Source organism: Trichechus manatus, unplaced genomic scaffold, assembly GCF_000243295.1.
Source record: "Trichechus manatus latirostris isolate Lorelei unplaced genomic scaffold, TriManLat1.0 scaffold00022, whole genome shotgun sequence".
Lineage (NCBI taxonomy): Eukaryota > Metazoa > Chordata > Mammalia > Sirenia > Trichechidae > Trichechus > Trichechus manatus.
This window is the reverse complement of record NW_004443958.1, coordinates 1,434,150-1,452,574: the sequence shown is the minus strand read 5'-3', so window position 1 is coordinate 1,452,574 and position 18,425 is coordinate 1,434,150. Positions and strand designations below refer to the sequence as shown.

Genomic DNA, 18,425 nt, shown 5'->3' with positions numbered 1-18,425 from the left:
TATGATGGCCAAGTGACATTTAAATATAATTCAAATGTGGGATGTAAATTTATATGAAATAAAAGAAGATTAGGGGGTTACTGTGTACATAGAAAAAATAGTGCAATCATTGGAAGAGTAAATTCACTTTTAAAAAAAGCAATCATAGACTTCCAGACCTGCAGTTCCAATTCTGTTTTCTCACAGTTCAAACCCCATACTACTACATAATAGGACTTTCCATAATTATTTGCACTGTGTCCGGAAGGAAAAAAAAAATGAATATCTAAAGCATGATTTATTTCCCAATAGCTTTGGAATCTAACTGGATAGAAAAAAATATATATATTTGAATCAACTAGTAAGCAATAAATATACTGTTCAACTACTGGGTATCTTTGTCTGGAAGATTTTAGAAAATTACAAATCAAAAGGGGCCAGATTTAAGGGGAGGCTTCAAAAAGGGGCTGAGTCAACATCTAGAACTAATCAGTATAAAATAGTTTATGAGTTATAGGACATTTGAAGGCTTAAGATTATGTTTTGTTACTGACTTTGTCCATTGATCATAAATTGCCATATAACTATTCTCCCCTCCGTGGTTTATATACCTGTGTATGAAAAATACTCAGGCGTATAAAATATAGAAGACTCTGGAGTCTGTTATCTTCCTCAGAAGGTGTTGATTCTTGATTTAGCAAACATTTTATTTATTGTCTTATCACCTTGAGCCTGAGTAGTTTGATTTTATATTCTGTGAGTGGGGATCTGTGACAAGCCCAAGATGCTTTCCAAACTCTAACTTGTGAGAGTTCAACCTCCAAAATTTCTCTCCCTGTGAATCTTGTCAAAGTTTGTTTTTAGGATTTTTGGTGTAGATGTAGAGTAGATATTAGATGCTAGGATGTGGTTCTTATTCCCAAGGCACGGCCTTTCTGGTATCTCAACTGGATGTTAGAGGTAATAACAATGGGTAAATTAGATCCTGCCACTCTAGGAAGACCATCCTAATGATTCTCTACTTTGCCCTTACCCAACACTGCTCAGTCTCTATTTTCCCTGTTCATCAATTAATCCCAGAGAGCTGTTATCTGAAAATCCTTGGATACTCCTGATAGGAGCATCTACAGCATAGCCCTCAGCCATCAATTTATGGTGAATATGTACATGGACTCCTGGACCCCCCTGTCTGCACAACTCTGTTCTCTCCATGTTGCATTCCACAGATTCTGGTTACTCTGTTTGCCCTAAACTCTGAAATCTGCCTCCTCAACTCAGTGGGACCAAGTGCTCTGCTCAAACTTCACCTCTTTTGGAAATTTTCCCCAGTAGACAGCTGGAAGATCACGGGGTTCAGGTCAACAAAGATTATGAGGCACTAGGGACTGGCACAGAAAGACTCCATTGGCTTCTCTAAACCTGAAGGTGCGAAGGGAAAAAATGTTGATCTTGGAATATAGAGAGCTTAGTGTTGTGGATATGGAGCTTCTTCAAAGAAGCAGTAAATGTAAAAAGCAGCCACTGCCAGTACCTGGTATGGAGTGGGAAAGGGCAATGATCACACTGGCCTTTCTTTCCTCTTGAACTTTTATCTTGCTGTTGCCTCATATTGGCCAAACTCAAACGGAAGCTAGAGGATTAGAAGGCAAGAAAAGGGTGATGCAGTCTATAGAGCAGCCTCTCATGACACAAAAATAGAATAGTTAAAAGTAGAAAGATTTTGGTGGTGGGGTGAGGGGGAAATAATCAGCATATAGACATTTCTAAATATAGGACAATAAATATAATTTAAATGTATAATGGGAAATGCCTTTATTCATGTATTTATATAATCAGCATAGTACTGTGAAGATTATATAAAAATCCAGTTTATTGTTTTGAGCTATAATATTGTTTATATATAAAACCAAAAAACAAATCCACTGCCATCGAGTCGATTCTGACTCTTAGTGTCCCTATAAGACAGAATAGAACAGCCCCATAGGGCTTCCAAGGCTGTAAATCTTTAAAGAAGCAGACTGCCACATCTTTCTCCCGTAGAGTGGCTGGTGGGTTTGAACCACTGACCTTTAGGTTAGCGGTCAAGCGCTTAACCACTGCACCACCAGAGCTCCCTTGTTTACATATAAAAGGGCTAAATCTTATTAAAAGGAATAGAAACAATATTTCTACAAATTTCACAATTACTGTAGAGCTTGAGTAAATTTTAAAATAATGTGGAATTAAGCCAGATTATAGTCAGAGAGTCCTAACTAGTATAATTTTTGAAGGTTAAATCGTAGCCAACTTTTCCAATTTTATAAGCCCTACATACATATTAAGGAGCCCTGGTGGTGCAGACGGTTAAGCACTCGACTGCTAACTGAACTGTTGGCAGGTTCAACAAACCCAGCGGCTCCGCACGACAAAGACCTAGTGATCTGTTTCTATAAAGATTACAGCCAAGAGAACTCTATGGGGAAGTTCTACTCTGACACATGGGGTCGCTATGAGTCGAAAACAACTCCATGGTACGTAACAACAACAACGACATACACATTATTGGTAATCCTCACCAGAATTCGCTAAACTAAGTGTTCTGTCATCTTTGATTTGTAGGGAAGGAAGCTGAGTGAGTCTCAGAAGGGCTAAGTAAGATTCTCAGTATACGTATCTATTAAGTGATAAAGGCCAGGTGTATGTGTATTCAAAGGTAGCTTTCTCAACAATAAAACCTACTGAGTGTGAACGACACTGAGGATTTTGAGATGACAGATAGAAAAGTAGATGACATGTCACTTAAAGAGGAAATGAATATATGAACTAAAATCAATATTAGAGTTTATTCAGAAGATATGAAACAATCTGGAGAGATGAGGCTTTATGAAGTCTTTAGATTATTCTAAAGGCATTGGAATCTTGCCAAAAGGCATTAAGTTTAAAGCGCGTAAGCTTCATGATTAGTTGTAATTAACATTGTTTTTAGTGGTTAGAAGTCAAAAGAAAACTTAGATGTATGTAACCAAAATATATGATGACAGGCATCGTATTCATGGACTAATTCTATTTTAAAAACTTTTGATTCATTGGGAAAATGACATAATGCATATGTAATTAGTGATAAAATATGACTTTTGTGGCCAGTGTCTGATAAAACCCACAATTTCTAAAAGTTTTAAATTTACCATGCTAATATATCTTAATTGACATGATATCTTATTTGGCTATGATGCTTTACAACTAAACAAATTATCCTTGTCCTTCAACATTTCTTTTCATGTTCATCAGATCAATGTAAAAGTTATTTGTATTGAAATTTTATTATGATATTTTCTTTACTTTGTCTTTACAATAATGCCATGATAAACTGTTTTAAAGTCCACAAGTGATGCCATAGAAATAATTGAGCTTTCAGAATTTTTAGCTGGAATATTAACTCATGGTCATGGTTTTATGCTTTTGAAAATGCATTAGAGAATTTTGCTGAAGCTAGGAAGCAATAGAAGATCATTGATTTCCTGCCTTTGACATTACAGGATAGTGTTTGCATGGAATCTGATAGTATTTGTCTAAGTTAGCTTCATTTGCCTGATTGATAGACTTCCCTCCATTACTTAATTTTTTCTGCTTTCAAGAGGCATGCCCTGTCCCTAACTGTGCTTTCATCATCGATTAATTTACACCATGTTTCTTCTTGATGTTTTTGCTTTAGAATCATTCAAATAGCACTGGAATTTTTTGATTATTTCACAAGTCTAATAATTTCATTATTATGGAAAAAATGAATATCCTGGGAAATCCTGACTAAACAGACAAATCAACACACAAATGCTACAATATAAAACAGTTGAATAAACTCAGGAAAGGAAAAGTATGTATTTTTTTCTCATCAACAAGTAGCAAGAAACAGATGTTTTATGTATGCAGAGTGGTCTGAATAGCAAAGTTGGAAATGTAGGAGCACTCTAGAACATGTCAGTGAAGCTGCATAATTAACGTGCTTGAGAAATTATCCCTTGGAAGATCTCATCTTTTACTTTGAAACTACAGGCGATATTTATCAGATACTACTAAAACTAGAGTAAAAGTGAAATGTCAAATAACAAGTTTAGTCCTTGAGGAATAAACTCAAATTTACTTATTTAATTTTCCTCAACCCGGCTCTCATCACATTTGTTTATAAATTATTTGTTTATGTGTCTATTTCCTCCATTAGATGCTAAAGCTTAAGAAGTGAAACACAGTTCTAAAATGTTTGTAAACCTAAAGTCAAGTAGTATTTGGCACCTAGCCTAGCCGGTGCCCAGTGAATGTTATTTCCTTGAACTGTTGAATCCTCTGTGAATTGTTTTTTTTGCCAGAATGAATATTTCAACTGAATATTTAATACAGAATCCCTGGGTGGTGCAAAAGGTGGAGGTTTGAGTCCACCCAGAGGCACCTTGAAAGAAAATCCTGGCAATCTACTCCCGAAAAATCAGTCATTGAAATCCTTAAAGAGCACAGTTCTACTCTGAAATGGGGTGCCATGAGTTGAAATTGACTGGACAGCAATGGTTTTTGGATTATCCTAATATAGTTTAGACACAGGTTTTTAGAATTAAAAATTATGTTTGCTGAAAAAGATATTTAGAGGGTGGTTAGTGTGACAGAATTAAGAATATTAAGTGATAAGTAAAAAGCTGAGGGAACTTCTATTTCTGTCTATGGGAAGTTGTTTGTATTGGACCAATCCTTGCATCAAAAGATAGACAATTAAAAAAGAAAAACAAATTGTTGCTAGAAGAACTGCATTAAAATAAATACTGTAGAGAATTCTTTAGGCTGAATAAAATAAACCTAGATGGAAGGACTGAAAGTATTAGAAGGGTACATATGTAGGTAAATCTAAATGCATGTTGAGTGATTAAAACAAAAATCACATATAATTATAATTCACAAGAATATAGTACAAAAACCAGGGAATAGGGTAGAATAAAAAGACTCTAATGCCCTTCCTTGCTTTGTTCAGAAAGTAATAAGAATGCTAATTTATAATTTATTATGGGTTTATAACAAGAAGTGTTTAAGTAACTGCTTGCTGTAATACATGATTTCAAAACAAAAGAAAGTAATATTTGGTTTACATTTCCAATATAGTGTTGTTTTTTAGAAAGTTATGATTTAATATTAGACCAGAGAGTTTAAATCTCTTAGAAAGCCTATTAATATTACTAGTGACAATAGCAATAATAATAATAATAAAATACTGTTGCCATCAAGTTGATTCCAACCCATAGCAACCGTATAGGACAGAGTAGAACAGCCCCATAGGGTTTGCAAGGAGCAGCTCATGGATTCGAACTGCCAACCTTTTGGTTAGCAGCCATATCACTTAAACAGTATGCCACCAGGTCTCCTGATAATAGCAATAGCAACAATATAATAACTACAATTTACTGAAATGGGAGGATCATGATTGAGAAATGAAAGACTGGAGGCAATGAGTCCAAATGACTCTTTTGAAATGTTTGCCAGAAAAGCAAATAATTAATTACTGTAACAACTGCCATGTATTCAGTTTTGTTGAAAGGACATATAGTAAATGCTTTTGATGATTTAAAAAAACACACAAAAAAAACTTCACATATTAAAAAAAATCTTCAGATTAGGTAATGCCATAGATCACATGAATTCATGGAATATCACAAGTATATTTCATCGTAGACCATTTCTCCAAAAAAAATAAGTATAAGAGAAAATGCCCAGTTGAAAAGCTACTTGAAATATTTCTAACTTAGGCAGTTAGCTTTTACAAGTAGCTTAGTTAGCAAGCACTGAATATTTGTATTTTATTTTAATTATTGTAATTATTTTTGCGTATTTCTTTATCTTTCCTAATTGCCCTGGTTAAAACCTCGAGTATAATACTGAATAGATATTTTCTTTCTGATCTTAGAGGAAAAGCATTCGGTCTTTCACTTTAGGTTTTAAGTTAGCCATGGGTTTTAAATAGACACTCATTATCAGGTTGAAATTTTTGTTGTTGTTAGGTGCTGTTGAGTTTCTACCAGCTCATAGCAACCCTATGTACAACAGAACAAAACACCACCTGGTCCTGTACCATCTTCACAGTGGTTACTATGTTTGAACCCATTGCTGCAGCCACTGTGTCAGTCCATCTTATTGAGAGTCTTCCTTTTTTTCACTGACCCTCTACTTTACTAAGCATAATGTCCTTCTCCAAGGATTGCTCCTTCCTGATAACATGTCCAAAGTTGGTGTGATGAAGTCTTGCCATTCTTGCTTCTAAGTTGCATTCTGGCTGTACTTCTTCCAAGACAGATTTGTTCATTCTTCTGGAAGTCCGTGTTATATTCAATTTCTTTTTGCCAACACCATAATTCAAAGGCATCAGTTCTTCTTTGGTCTTCTTTATCCATTGTCCAGTTTTCACATACATATGTGGTGATTGAAAACACCATGGCTTGGGTCAGGTGCACCTTAGTCCTTAAAGTGACATCATTTCTTTTTAACACTTTGAGGTCTTTTGCAGCAGATTTGCCCAACGCAATGCGTCATTTGAGTTTTTGACTGCTGCTTCCATAGGCATTGATGGTGGTTCCAAGTAAAATGATATCCTTAACAACTTCAGTCTTTTCTCCGTTTATCATGATGTAGCTTATTGGTCCGGTTGTGAGGATTTTTGTTTTCTTTATGTTGAGGTGTAATCCATGCTGAAGGCTGCGGTCTTTGATACTCATCAGTAAGTGCTTCAAGTGCTCTTCACTTTCAGCAAGCAAGGTTGTGTCATCTGCATATCGCAGGTTGTTAATGAGTCTTCCTTTGATCGTATGCCCTGTTCTTCTTTATATAGTCGAGGTTCTCGGATTATTTGCTCAGCATACAGATTGAATAAATATGGTGAAAGGATACCACCCTGACGCACACTTTTCCTGACTTTAAACCATGCAATATCCCCTTGTTTTGTTCGAACACCTGCCTCTTGATCCGTGTATGAGTTTCTCATCAGCACAATTAAGTGTTCTGGAATTCCCATTCTTCAAAATGTTATCCATAATTTGTTATGAACCACAGAGTGGAATGCCTTTCCATAGAGAATAAAACACAGGTAAACATCTTTTTGGTATTCTCTGCTTTCAGCCAAGATCCATCTGACATCAGCAATGGTATCCCTCATTCCACGTCCTCTTTTGAATCTGGCTTGAATTTCTGGCAGTTCCCTGTTGATGTACTGCTGCAGCCACTTTTGAATGATCTTCAGCAAAATTTTACTTGAGTGTGATATAAATGATATTGTTAGATCATTTACCTTTTCTGTTGGATCACATTTCTTCGGAATGAGCACATATATGAATCTCTTCCAGTCAGTTGGCCAGGGAGCTGTCTTACAAATTTCTTGGCAAAGACGAGTGAGCACTTCCAGCACTGTATCCATTTATTGAAACATCTCATTGGTACTCCATCAATTCCTGAGCCTTGTTTTTCACCAGATGTCTTCAGTACGGCTTGGATTTCTCCTGTCAGTACCATTGGTTCTTGATCATATGCTACTTCCTGAAATGGTTGAAAGTCGACCAATTATTTTTGGTAGAGTGACACTGTGTTTTCCTTCCATCATCTTTTGATGCTTCCTGTGTAGTCTAACTTTTTGTCCATAGAATCCTTCAATACTATACCTCGGAGCTTGAGTTTGTTCTTCAGTTCTTCCAGCTTGAGAAATGCTGAGCATGTTTTTCCATTTTGGTTTTCTAACTCCAGGTCTTTGGACATTTCATTATAAGACTTTACTTTGTCTTCTGGAGCTGGCCTTTGTAATCTTCTGTTAGCTCTTTTACCTCATCATTTCTTCCTTTCCCTTTAGCTACTCTACATTCAAGAGCAAGTTTCAGAATCTCTTCTGACATCCATTTTGGTCTTTTCTTTCTTTCCTGTCTTTTTAATGACTTCTTGCTTTCTTCGTGTATTATGTCCTTGATGTCATCCCACAACTTGTCTGTTTTTGGTCATTCCTGTTCAGTGTGTCTTATCAGTTCTCGAAATGGTCTCTAAATTAACGTGAGATATATTCGAGATCGTAGTTTGGTTCTCAACGACTTGTTTTAATTTTCTTCAACTTCAGCTTGAACTTGCATATGAGCAGTTGATGGTTTGTTCGACGCTCAGCCCATGGCCTTGTTCTGACTGATGATATTGAGCTTCTCCATTGTCTCTTTCCACAGATGTTGTCAATTTGATTCCTGTGTATTCCATCTGGTGAGGTCCATGTGTATAGTTGCCATTTATATTGTTGAAAAAGGTATTTGGAATGAATAAGTCACTGGTCTTGCAAAATTCTATCATACCATCTCCTGTGATGTTTCTATCACTAAGACCATATTTTCCAACTACCAACCCTTCTTGATTTCTAACTTTCTCATTCCAATCACCAGTAATTATCAATGCATTTTGACTGCATTTTTTATCCATTTCAGACAGCAAAAGTTGGTAAAAGTCTTCAATTTCTTCATGTTTGGCACTAGTGCTTGGTGCATAAATTTGAATAATAGTCATATTAACTGGTCTTCCTTGTAAAGATATGGATATGATCCTATCACTGATAGGATAGAAAGAACTATCATGTTCTTTTTGATGATGATTGTGGTGCCGTTCCTTTTCAGTTTGTCATTACTAGCATAGTAGTACATTGTCTAATATCCTGTCAAAAGATGAGTCCCTCAGGTTGGAAGACACTCAAAATACCACTGGAGAAGAGCTGCCTCCTCAAAGTAATGTCGACTTTAATGATGGGGATGGAGTAAAGTTTTCAGGACCTTCATTTGCTGATGTTTCAAGACTCAAATTAAGAAGAAATTGCTGCAAACATCCGTTAATTGGTTTGTGACATGTATGAATTATGAATCAAAGAAAATTGGAAGTTGTCAAAAATGAAATGGGACACTTGAAGATCAATATCCTAGGCATTAGTGAGCTGAAATGGACTGGTATTGGCCATTTTGAATTGGGTAATCAAATGGTCTAGCATGCTGGGAATGACAAATTGAAAAGGAATGGTGTTACATTCATTGTCAAAAACAACTTATTCCAAATTGTTATGTTTTATATTCTTTCTGAATTATTAAAATTCTCTTATACTTTCATATACATCTCTTACTGGGCATTGTTACATAGAAATATTGTGCTAGGAGGAGGAAGCTTTGGTGCTGTGGTTTTTAATCTAAGATTCTGTGAGATTATTTATTGCAAGTCCACCTCTGATGCACAGACTCTTCACTCTATGTTGCTTATTTCCTTTTCTGATAATCTTAGGATAAGATTTTGACTCTGAAATATGGAATATCCACTTAGGAAAAACTCTGGGTCTGGGAAGACATTTCAGGAGACAGAGAGTGAGCCTTTAGTCTAAAACATAATGTTTCAGGTCTGTAGTCAAAAGCTTTCTACAAAGATTATACATATACATATTATAAAACTTTTTCCATCTTAGAACTGTTTTCATTTTTGTAGTGTTATAGGATGAACAATGAACTGAATTCTAAAGTTGACAGAGTCCCTCTTATTTATTGGAAGTCATTGTGTTCCTCAGATGTACTAAGGAAAAACATTGAGAAATACTTGTTATGGTGATCGAAAGAGAAAAGTGATTGGGAAAGTCCTTTGAGAAAATATACTTAAAATCTCCAATATGGAATAGATTATGTTTTATGTTTGTTTCCTCAGGGCAGAAAACAAACATTTAGTAGAATTTAATTCAAGTTAACATTCTGTGCCTATACTTTTCTTTCATTTCTAAAACATAGGTAGAACAAATAATTTGACATATACACATTCAAGAGAGAAGATCAGGAATAAAATTTATGTTGCTTTTTCCACTATTTCCTTTGACCCTGAATAGTGTTTTTAGTTTTAATTAAAAATATAATTTTTATAATGATACTTAAGATGTTAATTTAGAAATAATGCCAGTGGGAATTAGTTTGAAACTTGATGTAAAAGTTACACACTTGGCCCCTTGAGTTAATCAAGACTCACATTAACTTCATCCTGAAAGAAACAGAACCAGGTTGAGCATTAAGTAAATTTTGGACTTGAAATATATTAAGCAGGCTATATTACCTGCTAGTACTATAGACATTTTTGTAGGCTAGTGGTAAAGGAAAATAGTAAGTGACTAACAATTGCATAATGTGAGCTGTTCGGTTCTTTTTGTTTAACCATTTATCTATCCATTAATTTATTTATTGAAGAGTATCCAATATGTACCAGGAACTACTATGCTTTGAGCCTAAAGCAATAAACAAAGACTGGCAAGACCCCAAATCTCATAGAACTTACATTCTAAGTGGAGAAATTGACAATAAAGAAGTAAACTAATAATTTCAGATAGTAATTAGTGCTTCAAAAAGAAGATGAGAGTAAAATGACAGTTCCTGAGATGGAAATAAGGTGGCCAGGAAAGATCTCTAAATTTACAAAGGCCCAAATAAATGAAAAAATTGACCAAAATAAGGCATTGGAAGACTTAGTTTGACACTCAAAATGGCAGTTACCCTGAGTTTATCTATACATTCATCGTAATCCCAATCAAAATCCCAGTGCTTCTTTTTTTCTATAAATTGTTAAATTGGTACTAAATTTTCTTTGGAAATGCAAAGTGGTAAAAACAAAACAAAAAAGAGCCAGGACAATCTTGAAGAAGAAAAATAATGTTCTACCAGATATAATAATTAATTATGAACCTGATTTAGATTGTGTGGTATTGACTCAATGATAGACAACAGAACAGTGGAACAGAACATCTTGAAACAGATCTTCACAAAAATACAAACTTAACTATATCACAAACTGCAGTGTGGCTAGGAAAAGGTGGTCTTTTCCATAAATGGGGGTGGGTCATTTGAATATACAAATAGAAAATAATCTTCATACCTATTTTACACCATACAAAAATTGATGGATTCTGCAACTAAATATGAAAGAAAAAATGACTAGCAATGCTAGACGCACAAAGATGACAAGAAGGATAAAAAAAAAAAGAACAATTTTGATAGTGAAATGTCATGTGTAATCTTTGCAAGGGCCATGTCAACATAATTGGGCACAAAAATCCTATTGCAGGGTGTTACGAAGAGGGCTTTAAAAAAAAAAAATACAAATGCTAAAGGTACTCTTTCATGGACCTTGATTAATAGAAAATAAAAATTAAAAAAAGAACTTCAATAAAAATATAGTACAAATAGCCGTTGCATTACTCTGTATCATAGGAGAAGTGAAATATGGGCATATAAAATATAAATTTTTAAGCTAACTCTTGTTGAAATTGTGCCCCAGATCATGTACATCTTAGTTATTTTTAATGAATAATATCAACTGTTTAATAGTTAAGGTGTAAAAAAATACGACATAAAGACATTCAGAAACTGTCAGAGACTAAATCTATGTAGTTATGATTCCAATTATTGAGAAGAATACTGATTTCTCTAGATTAATTTTGCTTCCATGTGTTCTCACAGCAAAGTATGCTTATCCTGATTATAGAACTTAAACTACGTTCTGTAGTAATAGTCTGTCTCGTGTTTTAGGTTAGAATAATGTCCTGTTTATCAGTTTATCCCTAAGGCATAGCACATGTAATGAATAGATGAACAGATATAGAAGAATCTTCGAAGGAGATGAGTGGAAACGGAGATTCTGCTTCTCATGTACTATAAAGAGAATAAGGCATTGTAATGTTTTGAGAGCAATGAGCTATGAATAATAAGCAAAGTTGTTTGGTTTAGAAATATATTTATGTCTAGATGTAAACTTAATCTAAATCTATACCTAGATCTAGATGTATATGTATATCTATGCATGTATCTGTCTGTATCTATACCCATATGAAATGCAAATATGGATTCCTGTTGAATAACTAGAAATCTGAGAAATTATATCCTAAAAAGATTTTTGAGAAGAAGTAAAGCATAAAGAATATGAAAAATGTGTGAAGGATATGGATAGTATATTCATAAAAGAAGAATTATGAATGAGTGGAGAAGAATATGACTAGATATTTTATCTCAATTGTAATCAAGACATTCAAATTAAAATAATAAGTTAACAATTATTGCCTTTCAAAAAAATTAATTAAATCTAGTGTTACCAAAGAGTGGGTGGGATACAGTTCATACCGTGGTGATATGAGTATACATTTTTATATTTAATGAGGATAATTTGACTGTAACTATATAAACTTAAAATTCAACAATTCCATTTCTGGGATTCCACCTTAAGGATATCTCACACGAGTGCACAGGATATATCTTCAATGTTGTTCTTTAAATCTTTGTAACCACAAAGAATGAAGCCATCAATAGGAGAATGGTTAAATAAATGACAGTAGAGTCATACCATGAAATGCTATGTAGTCATTAAGAAAGAATATAATGGAAATCTACATTTGGACCCAGGACAATATGAGTGATATTTAAAACAATAAAAGATTCAGAAAAATAGGCATGTATGACTGATTCCATTTTGGAAAAATATATGTAATGCAGAGAAATATGTATATGTGTGCACGTGCCTAGGAAAAAACCTGGAAAGACAAACACTAACCTGTTAACAGTAACTATTCCTGCGAAGTGCTAATAAGTGGATGAGGGGAGATGTTGTTTTACTTTTAAAAACTGTACTTACTTCTGATTTGTTTTTTTTTATAAATATATATTATTTTGTGAAAATTTTAAACCTCTTGTTAAAAAAATACTTTTTTATTATGAATAATATGTTTAATTAAATTTGTAGATAAACAAAAATGAAAATACAATCAATACTGATGATAAGGAAGCTTAAAAATACATATAATTCCTAATTTGCCTGGAGAAAGAAATAGAAATGCCTGAATCAGCAGGCCCTTGAAGAATTAGTGGGCAAAGCTGAGCATGTTATTTTAGGACATGTGTCCTTTTTGTAAAACCGTCAGGGTTATGGGGCTTGAAAATATATAAAATAGCCCATAGATCAGATTTGAGTTGAAGGGATTCATGCTTGCATTTAGTTATGAAGTTCAAATTGGAAGCTGTTCGGGCTGAAGACTAATAGAAATGGGTGATAGCTAATTAACCTAAGGCTTCAAAGTAATCGCTCTACAAGAAGCAATTTGAAAGAGACCTATCATTTTTATTTTTTTTTTCTTTTTGAAAATCATAAAATGCCCTATTTGACTCTTGGTGCCTGAGCAAAAATGTATGAATACAGACAAATATTGATTTTTAAAAACTTCTACCTGATGGAACTTTTTAGTAAGTTTTTAAAATGGCAAAAGTAGTAACAATTAGCTTCATATAATCTACTGAAGACCCCAGGCTTAGGACTTTGCCAAATATGGACATATATGAGCAGAATCCCTGAATTAAATATGGCTAGAGGATGGGATTATACTACTTAACACAGTCCTGAGCCACAGGCCTCACCCCTATAGCTAACAGTAGCTACTCTAGAGTACTTGGTTGCTTAGTGAAGTGGTTCCCCAAGCAAAAGCAAGATGCTCCTGTGAAAAGAGTATGGCTACCATACGAACAAACAACATATACACATTCTTTCCCAAAAAGAAATCTGAACTTTCTTGCATTTCTCTATCCTGTTTCAAACATAAATGCTTTGGGTAGAATGAAGTCCTTTCCCTCTTGTCCAAGTGCCCTGTGGCTAAAAAATAAATTATCTTCATCCAGGCTCCAGAGGTTCTTTAAAGATACCATTATCTTTCAAATTTAGTGATTGTTTCCAGTGAATTCCAAGGGCAATGAGACATAGCCTTTCATTTTAAATTCAGGTCAAGGAATGTGTCTCCTAGCAGCAGGTTCAACTTTTTGCCTTTTTCTTTAAGTTTCAGTATAATGGTCTCTGCCTTATGGAAAGTGAAAACAATAGGCTGGGGTAAAGAAGTGCCACCCACCTGCCCTCGCCAACAAGTGCACAACATCAGCATATTTACAGACTGTGACAGAAGCAGAGGAATGTTTCCATAAGGCCTCATATTGCACACTCTGTGCTAATTTTGACTGTTGCTGCAGGAAAAAGGGGCCTGTCTTAGCCAGTTTAAAATTGAATGTCTTTTCCTTGTGCAGATTTACTGAAGGATGCGAGTAGCCTACATATGCCAATAACCCAATTTTTCCTTAGCATGTTTTTTAATGCCTCAGCCTCAGTGGACACATAGTTCTGTACCCAGATACAGCAGTGAGAGTCTAATCTACTTTGCTGCTGTATAACAAGGATTGCCAGGTTCCTTTCTGCCCCACACCCTAACAATGTTGAAATAATTCCATGTATGGGGTCAGCCACTTACAACATATTACCGGTACAAATTTTGAAATTTTGATATCAAAACAAAAACAAACAAAAAACAAAAACAGCAACAAAAACTTCCTATCTATTTCATTTCAGCTACACAGGTAATAAATTAGATAGTCCAGTTGGATTCAGGACACATTTGGCGTGAATAGAAAATATCTCAGTTTTGCTTTCCCTTTTGCATAATCAGTATATTGGCACATTTAAACAGTAAGTTTGAATTGTACGAAGGCCTAGTATGTGTCAGAGAGATAAGAAACGTTATCCCAAAAGGAGGTACATCTTCCTATCCCTTAAACTTCATGTGAGGCCCACAGATGTGGATAATATCATCTGGGTAAGTGTTCTCATAAGAACTTCTAACACCCTGACTGCCTTCCTCTGGTTCTGGGCTTTAATAGCAAGTAAGCTGGTCTAAGAGGTTCCTGGGTGGCATAAACAGTTTAGGTGCTCAGCTACTAATCTAATGGTTGGTGGCTTGAACCCACCTGGAGGAGCTACAGAAGAAAAGCCTGGAAGTTTACTTCCTTAAAAATTACGGCCAAGAAAATCATGTGCGGCAGTTCTATTCTGACACACATGGGTCTCCATTAGTCAGATTTGACTTGACAACAGGTTTGTTTGTTTCTTTGTTTAGGCTAGACTAGATACATGCTGGAAACCATATTCTCTGACCCTTCTGCTAATCTTAGGTTTTCAGGAATAAACTAATTCCTCAAGAGACATGGGAAATTTTCTAGGTATCTCCAGGAATCATACTCTCAATAACTTGGACGTCCTGTAGAACTAGTTTAACATTCTTAAGATGGCTGCTGTCAGTTGTCCAGCATCCATATTTGTAATATATTCCTCAATCTTAGGTTTCCTTCTGAAGTGTCTAATTTAGGATTGTGCCCATCCTGGATCAACCACTCTGGTCAAAGATAAAGTAATTACATAGACCTATTTTGACATCTGAGTCTTATATCCCTCCCCTAGAATCAGAGTGGGACAGATTTTCCTAAGGCATATGGACTACATGATAGAGGTGTGGATACCCAGATAAGGGTTGGCATACTTTACCAAGAAAAATGGTGATTAATCCTCTGAGACGCAAAATACATGCTAACCTTGTTTATGTTTCCACAATTAGATTGTTAAGTACTTTAGGGTAGATATCATGTTCTAGGATTGTGTTTGTCTGTTGGAACATGTAACAGGTAATGAATCAGATGTATGTACATGATTTTATTTCATCAACTGGTTTGTAATTATTAGTCTCACTATTTATGATAAATAACTATTCTAGTATTTTATGAGTATGGTTTTTTTTCCACAAATGTAGGTAATTTATCTGATTCTTAAGTAAACATCTATAAAACTTTTATTATTTATGTCTTAGAAAAACAAAAGACTTTAAAAACTAATGTCTTTTAGATTGTTCTTGTTTCATACAGAATTTATAATATTAATATATGTTTATTTGTCTTTTTGTTGCAGGATTTATTTATACATGTGGTGGAACTTTAAAAGGACTTAATGGCACTATAGAAAGCCCTGGTTTTCCATATGGATATCCAAATGGTGCAAACTGTACATGGGTAATAATAGCAGAAGAACGAAATAGAATACAAATTGTTTTTCAGTCATTTGCTCTAGAAGAAGAATATGACTACTTATCCTTATATGATGGACATCCTCATCCTACAAACTTTAGGACAAGGTTAGTGTATTTTGAATGGAAGTGTGGAGGGAAAATGTGTGATGGGTAAAATGTTTGTTTTTCAAAAGATACTTAACGTGTAGTGTAACTGAATTAAAGTTGTATTCAGCATATAATTATTATTCTTTAGAAATGTATCATCTTGCAAACAAATTAGCTCAGTATCTCTGACTTCATAATACTAATACATGAATACTATCTCTCACAAAGGTGAATGTAGATGGAATTAGGACCACTTTAAAGATGTTTAAAGGTGCATTGCTTTTTAAAATAGTTATCTCAATGCTTCATTTATTATGGGCATGAACTTTGGTAAAGAAAAAGCATACCGTGTAATATGTATTTTAGTGGCATGTATAAAATTTTAGTACTATACAACAATATGCAAACATAGTTAAAAATGAATACTCATATGCTAGTGAAATACATTGATTTCAGATATGTATAGTTTCATAAAAATCTAAATATTTGGACAGTAGACTCTCTCATGTACAAATTGGGACAATTAAATCATGCTGATACAAATTATTTACTTTTACAGCTAATGTAAAAAAAAAAAAAAGAATTATCTGACATCCTGACTGTATTTTTAAGTGATTCTTCAGAATTTCTTCTTGACAAGCAGATTATCTAAAAATGGGAAATATTTTTCTATCTTGCCAAAATTTCTTTTTTCTTTTTTTAACATAAATCAACTGTAATTAATTCAAGTTCAAAATACCAGGTAATTCAGATTTCATTTATTCTAAGATTTTTACTAATGTTTGCATGTTCTTCCTTAACTGTAATATTTTAAACTTTGAATTTAAAATATTCTAAGCAGATGACATGTGAGAATTAAAGACTTTCCACATACTTGCCCGTATTTATGATTCTGTAATCCTGTTACTCTTCCTAATAGTTGATAATGTGGACTTGCCTTTTTGATCTATGGGAAACAAATTTTCAACATTAAGTTTTTATGCTTTCATCAGCCTTCTGTATTATATTGCATTGATTTTTTTTTTCTATTTTAAACAAAAAAAATAGTTATATCATCTTTCCACTTTTAGTAGTGAAAAACATGTTTGTAATGGGGAAAATGATGGACCAGAAGGTAAGACTTGCATGATAGTGTTAGCTTTGCTGTGCACCAGCAGTTTGATTATGAGCAAGCCACTACCACCTCTTTGTGCTTAAACTGGAAGATGAAAATATGAGGGGCACTGTCCATCTAATTCAACTCTTTAGATGATTTTCTGAGAAAATGTGTATAAAACTGCTGCATGATCCTATTAGTTCACATCTGGGCTGTTTTCACTCAGAATGATAGTTAAAAATACCTGAGTTTTTGTTTCGAACCGCATTTCTATGCAAAGCTAAGGTCACTAGATTGATAACAGGAGAGGTTCTTTTTTTTTTTTTTAAGCTCTACATTCATTTACTGAGAATTTATCATTTTTTCTTCCTTTTACACTGTTAAAGTCCTTCAATTCCAGTCTATTTATAAAGACACTTCTGACAGTGCTATTTCATTGCATTGCCAGTATCAGTAAAAGCTAGATACTTGCGGTGAATGAGAGAGCCTTAAATTGGGAGAGAAAACAGACAGCACTGTGTGAATGCCTGCTTGTTGCATAAGTGTTTGTGTGTATGTTTGTGGGTGTGGGCATTCCTCTCACCTGCACACATCCAATCAGATTATAGGACAATGGAAAAAAAGAAGATACTTTTTAGAATTTCAAAACAACTAAAAGGATGTGTACGAGAGTAAAACTACAAAGACTTTTGTATATTTTTTTACACCAGTAATATATGATGTCTAATGGGTATAAATACAAAAACAAAATAAACCACTCTTAATCTTATCAGTAGTTTCTAAGAATCAATTTAGTAATATTGTTTATATAAGCATCTACTCTTTTCTCTAGATCTTGAAAATGAGAAAACACATTTTTATTTTACACTTTTCTCCTTAAAAAAAATCCCTGTTGTGGCCTCTGAGAGGTTAAAAGACTTTACTAGACAGGAAAAATAAATTTATTTTTCTCATTCTTTCTTTCCTAATCTGCAAAATAGGAATGTTTTTGGTTGGTGTGGAGTCAATTCTGATTCATGGCAACTCCGTCTGTGTATGCAGAGTAGAACTACTCTCTGTGATTTTCAAGGTTGTGACCTTTCAGAAACAGATAGCCAGGCCTGTCTTCTGAGGTGCCTCTGGGTGGGTTCCAACCACCAAGCTTTTGTCTAGTAGTCAAGTGCTTAATTATTTGTAATAAAAACTCAATAAATTTAACACTCAGTGTTTATTGAGAGATTCCTATGTACATGACACCGTGCTAAGGACTTTGCTTTCATTTTATTATTTAACTACTTCCCTATCCAAACATTTTGAAGTAATTATTATTATTAGTATCGTTTTGCAGCTGAAAAAAATGAAGCTTACATTACT

The 18,425-nt window shown here is 34.2% G+C and overlaps 1 protein-coding gene across 2 annotated transcripts in view; it reads left to right on the top strand.

Annotated features, from left to right (window-relative positions):
- The window catches only part of CSMD3 (CUB and Sushi multiple domains 3), a 1,379,111-nt gene that overhangs the window by 127,398 nt on the left and 1,233,288 nt on the right, over positions 1–18,425 (top strand). For both annotated transcript variants that reach the window (XM_004372959.1, XM_004372958.1), the window contains exon 2: positions 15,772–15,994. In XM_004372959.1, the coding sequence (XP_004373016.1) occupies positions 15,772–15,994 (223 nt within the window). The remainder of the gene's footprint in view (positions 1–15,771; positions 15,995–18,425) is intronic.